Genomic DNA, 6000 nt, shown 5'->3' on the forward strand with positions numbered 1-6000 from the left:
TGGTTCTGATCCACCCCAGATACTGACTGGTTCTGATCCACCCCAGATACTGACTGGTTCTGATCCACACCAGATACTGACTGGTTCTGATCCACCCCAGATACTGACTGGTTCTGATCCACACCAGATACTGACTGGTTCTGATCCACACCCCTCCCTTTTTATTAAAGGTGTCTGTGACCAACAGATGCATATCTGTATTCCCAGTCATGTCAAATCCATAGATTACGGCCTAATTAATTAATTTAAATGGACTGATTTCCATATATGAACTGTAACTCAATAAAATCATTGAAATTGTTTCTGTTGCGTTTGATATTTTAGTTCTGTATATTTGATTAGAAGCCATTGGTTCTGAGTTCCCACCCACTTCTGGAGCGCTGGTCTAAAGAGTACTGTTCTATAGAGCTCTGGTCTAAAGTAGTGTACTGTGTAGGGAATAGGGTTCTATAGAGCTCTGGTCTAAAGTAGTGTACTGTGTAAGGAATAGGGTTCTATAGAGCTCTGGTCTAAAGTAGGAATACTGACTGGTAGGGTTCTATAGAGCTCTGGTCTAAAGTAGTGTACTGTGTCCAGGGTTCTATAGAGCTCTGGGGTAGTGTACTGTGTGAATAGGGTTCTGATAGGGTTCTAGAGCTCTGGTCCACACCTGATAGGGACTGGTTCTATAGAGCTCTGGTCCAAAGTAGTGACTGTGTTAGGGTTCTATAGAGCTCTGGGTGTGATACTGTGTAGGGAATAGGGTTCTGAGCTCTGGTCAAAGATACTAACTGGTTCTGATCCACCTCAGATACTGACTGGTTCTGTCCACCCCAGGTTCTACTGGTTCTGATCCAAACCAGATACTGTGACTGGTTCTGATCCATAGAGCTGTACTGGTTCTGATCCACAAGATAGTGACTGGTAGGGAATCCAGGTTCTATAGACTGACTGGTTCTCCACACCAGATACTGACTGGTTCTATCCACCCCAGATACTGACTGGTTCTGATCCACCCCAGATACTGACTGGTTCTGATCCACACCAGATACTGAATGGTTCTTATCCAAAGATACTAGGGAATGGTTCTGATCCACCCCAGATACTGACTGGTTCTATCCAGAGCTCAGTCTGACTGGTTCTGTCCAGGGACCAGGTTCTACTGGTTCTTATCCACACCAGATACTGACTGGTTCTGAGCTCTGGTCCAAATACTGACTGGTTCTGATCCACACCAGATACTACTGGTTCTGATCCACCCCAGATACTGACTGGTTCTGATCCACCCCAGATACTACTGGTTCTGATCCACACCAGATACTAGGGACTGGTTCTATAGCTCCTACACCAGTGTACTGTGTAGGGACTGGTTCTAGATCCACCCCAGATACTGACTGGTTCTGATCCAGCACCAGATACTGACTGGTTCTGATCCACCCCAGATACTGACTGGTTCTGATCCACAATAGGATACTGATAGAGCTCTGATCCACCCCAGATACTGACTGGTTCTGATCCAGTAGTGTAGATAGGGTTCTATAGACTGGTTCTGAACCCCAGTGACTGGTTCTGATCCAGGGTTCTATAGAGCTCTGACTGGTTCTGTCCACTGTGTAGGGAATAGGGTTCTATAGGTTCTTATCCAATACTGACTGGTTCTGAATCCACCCCAGATTCTGACTGGCTCTTATCCAAAGTACTGACTGGTAGGGAATAGATTCTACTGGTTCTGGTCCACACCAGATACTGACTGGTTCTGATCCACCCCAGATACTGACTGGTTCTGATCCACCCCAGATACTGACTGGTTCTGATCCACACCAGATATACTGGTTCTGAGATACTGACTGGTTCTGATCCAAAGATACTGACTGGTTCTATCCACCCCAGATACTGACTGGTTCTGAGGGAACAGGTTCTATAGAGCTCTGGTTTTATTAAATAGTGTCTATGACCAACAGATGCATATCTGTATTCCCAGTCATGTCAAATCATAGATTCTGGTCTAATTAATTCATTTAAATGGACTGATTTCCATATATGAACTGTAGGGAATAGGGTTCTATAGAGCTCTGGTTAAATAGTTACTGTGTTGATATTTTAGTTCTGTATATTTGTTAGAAGCTATAGAGCTCTGGTCCAAATAGTGTACTGTGTAGGGAATAGGGTTCTATAGAGCTCTGGTCTAAAGTAGTGTACTGTGTAGGGAATAGGGTTCTATAGAGCTCTGGTCTAAAGTAGTGTACTGTGTAGGGAATAGGGTTCTATAGAGCTCTGGTCTAAAGTAGTGTACTGTGTAGGGAATAGGGTTCTATAGAGCTCTGGTCTAAAGTAGTGTACTGTGTAGGGAATAGGGTTCTATAGAGCTCTGGTCTAAAGTAGTGTACTGTGTAGGGAATAGGGTTCTATAGAGCTCTGGTCTAAAGTAGTGTACTGTGTAGGGAATAGGGTTCTATAGAGCTCTGGTCTAAAGTAGTGTACTGTGTAGGGAATAGGGTTCTATAGAGCTCTGGTCTAAAGTAGTGTACTGTGTAGGGAATAGGGTTCTATAGAGCTCTGGTCTAAAGTAGTGTACTGTGTAGGGAATAGGGTTCTATAGAGCTCTGGTCTAAAAGTACTGTGTAGGGAATAGGGTTCTATAGAGCTCTGGTCTAAAGTAGTGTACTGTGTAGGGAATAGGGTTCTATAGAGCTCTGGTCTAAAGTAGTGTACTGTGTAGGGAATAGGGTTCTATAGAGCTCTGGTCTAAAGTAGTGTCCTGTGTAGGGAATAGGGTTCTATAGAGCTCTGGTCTAAAGTAGTGTACTGTGTAGGGAATAGGGTTCTATAGAGCTCTGGTCTAAAGTAGTGTACTGTGTAGGGAATAGGGTTCTATAGAGCTCTGGTCTAAAGTAGTGTACTGTGTAGGGAATAGGGTTCTATAGAGCTCTGGTCTAAAGTAGTGTACTGTGTAGGGAATAGGGTTCTATAGAGCTCTGGTCTAAAGTAGTGTACTGTGTAGGGAATAGGGTTCTATAGAGCTCTGGTCTAAAGTAGTGTACTGTGTAGGGAATAGGGTTCTATAGAGCTCTGGTCTAAAGTAGTGTACTGTGTAGGGAATAGGGTTCTATAGAGCTCTGGTCTAAAGTAGTGTACTGTGTAGGGAATAGGGTTCTATAGAGCTCTGGTCTAAAGTAGTGTACTGTGTAGGGAATAGGGTTCTATAGAGCTCTGGTCTAAAGTAGTGTACTGTGTAGGGAATAGGGTTCTATAGAGCTCTGGTCTAAAGTAGTGTACTGTGTAGGGAATAGGGTTCTATAGAGCTCTGGTCTAAAGTAGTGTACTGTGTAGGGAATAGGGTTCTATAGAGCTCTGGTCTAAAGTAGTGTACTGTGTAGGGAATAGGGTCCTATAGAGCTCTGGTCTAAAGTAGTGTACTGTGTAGGGAATAGGATTCTATAGAGCTCTGGTCTAAAGTAGTGTACTGTGTAGGGAATAGGGTTCCATCTGGGAACAGGGTTGTCTTACCCAGGGAGATGTCAGCTGCCACCTTGTTCATGTTGCTGTCTGTGAAGTCTATCAGAGACTCCTGGAGAGGGGACTGGGGAAACAAACACACAGCATACACACCCAGGCTGAATACTCAGGATACATACTCAGAATACACAACCAGGCTGAATACTCAGCATACACACCCAGGCTGAATACTCAGGATACACACCCAGGCTGAATACTCAGGATACACACCCAGGCTGAATACTCAGGATACACACTCAGAATACACACCCAGGCTGAATACTCAGGATACACACCCAGGCTGAATACTCAGGATACACACCCAGGCTGAATACTCAGGATACATACTCAGAATACACACCCAGGCTGAATACTCAGGATACACACCCAGGCTGAATACTCAGAATACACACCCAGGCTGAATACTCAGAATACACACCCAGGCTGAATGCTCAGAATACATACTCAGGATACACACCCAGGCTGAATACTCAGGATACACACCCAGGCTGAATACTCAGAATACACACCCAGGCTGAATACTCAGAATACATACTCAGGATACACACCCAGGCTGAATGCTCAGAATACACACCCAGGCTGAATACTCAGAATACACACCCAGGCTGAATGCTCAGAATACACACCCAGGCTGAATACTCAGGATACACACCCAGTCTGAATACTCAGAATACACACCCAGGCTGAATACTCAGGATACATAGTCAGAATACACACCCAGGCTGAATACTCAGAATACATACTCAGAATACACACCCAGGCTGAATACTCAGAATACATACTCAGAATACACACCCAGGCTGAATACTCAGAATACATACTCAGAATACACACCCAGGCTGAATACTCAGGATACATACTCAGAATACACACCCAGGCTGAATACTCAGGATACATACTCAGAATACACACCCAGGCTGAATACTCAGGATACACACCCAGGCTGAATACTCAGAATACACACCCAGGCTGAATACTCAGAATACATACTCAGAATACACACCCAGGCTGAATACTCAGGATACATACTCAGAATACACACCCAGGCTGAATACTCAACACACATACTCAGAATACACACCCAGGCTGAATGCTCAGAATACATACTCAGAATACACACCCAGGCTGAATACTCAGGATACATACTCAGAATACACACCCAGGCTGAATACTCAGGATACACACCCAGGCTGAATACTCAGAATACACACCCAGGCTGAATACTCAGGATACATACTCAGAATACACACCCAGGCTGAATACTCAGGATACACACCCAGGCTGAATACTCAGAATACACACCCAGGCTGAATGCTCGGGATACACACCCAGGATGAATACTCAGAATACACACCCAGGCTGAATACTCAGGATACACACCCAGGCTGAATGCTCAGAATACACACCCAGGCTGAATGCTCAGAATACACACCCAGGCTGAATGCTCAGAATACACACCCAGGCTGAATACTCAGAATACACACTCAGGCTGAATACTCAGGATACATACTCAGAATACACACCCAGGCTGAATACTCAGGATACATACTCAGAATACACACCCAGGCTGAATACTCAAGATACATACTCAGAATACACACCCAGGCTGAATGCTCAGAATACATACTCAGAATACACACCCAGGCTGAATCAGAATACATACTCAGAATACACACCCAGCTGAATGCTCAGAATACACACCCAGGCTGAATACTCAGAATACACACCCAGGCTGAATACTCAAGATACATACTCAGAATACACACCCAGGCTGAATACTCAGAATACACACCCAGGCTGAATACTCAGGATACATACTCAGAATACACACCCAGGCTGAATACTCAGAATACACACCCAGGCTGAATGCTCAGAATACATACTCAGAATACACACCCAGGCTGAATACTCAGAATACACACCCAGGCTGAATATTCAGAATACACACCCAGGCTGAATACTCAAGATACATACTCAGAATACACACCCAGGCTGAATACTCAGAATACACACCCAGGCTGAATACTCAGGATACATACTCAGAATACACACCCAGGCTGAATGCTCAGAATACACACCCAGGCTGAATGCTCAGAATACATACTCAGGATACACACCCAGGCTGAATACTCAGGATACATACTCAGAATACACACCCAGGCTGAATACTCAGAATACACACCCAGGCTGAATACTCAGGATACACACCCAGGCTGAATACTCAGAATACACACCCAGGCTGAATATTCAGAATACATACTCAGGCTGAATACTCAGCATACACACCCAGTCTGAATACTCAGAATACATACTCAGAATACACACCCAGGCTGAATACTCAGAATACATACTCAGAATACACACCCAGTCTGAATACTCAGGATACATACTCAGAATACACACCCAGTCTGAATACTCAGGATACATACTCAGAATACACACCCAGTCTGAATACTCAACACACATACTCAGAATACACACCCAGTCTGAATACTCAGGATACAT

General features: G+C 44.4%; 1 protein-coding gene across 1 annotated transcript in view; it reads right to left on the reverse strand.

Moving 5' to 3' along the window:
- Nucleotides 1-6000, reverse strand: part of LOC127928990 (unconventional myosin-XV-like) — a 48617-nt gene that overhangs the window by 39417 nt on the left and 3200 nt on the right. Inside the window, exon 4 of the mRNA XM_052516639.1 lies at nt 3487-3559. Within this exon, the coding sequence (XP_052372599.1) occupies nt 3487-3559 (73 nt within the window). The remainder of the gene's footprint in view (nt 1-3486; nt 3560-6000) is intronic.

The sequence above is a fragment of the Oncorhynchus keta genome, unplaced genomic scaffold (genome assembly GCF_023373465.1).
Source record: "Oncorhynchus keta strain PuntledgeMale-10-30-2019 unplaced genomic scaffold, Oket_V2 Un_scaffold_5244_pilon_pilon, whole genome shotgun sequence".
NCBI lineage: Eukaryota > Metazoa > Chordata > Actinopteri > Salmoniformes > Salmonidae > Oncorhynchus > Oncorhynchus keta.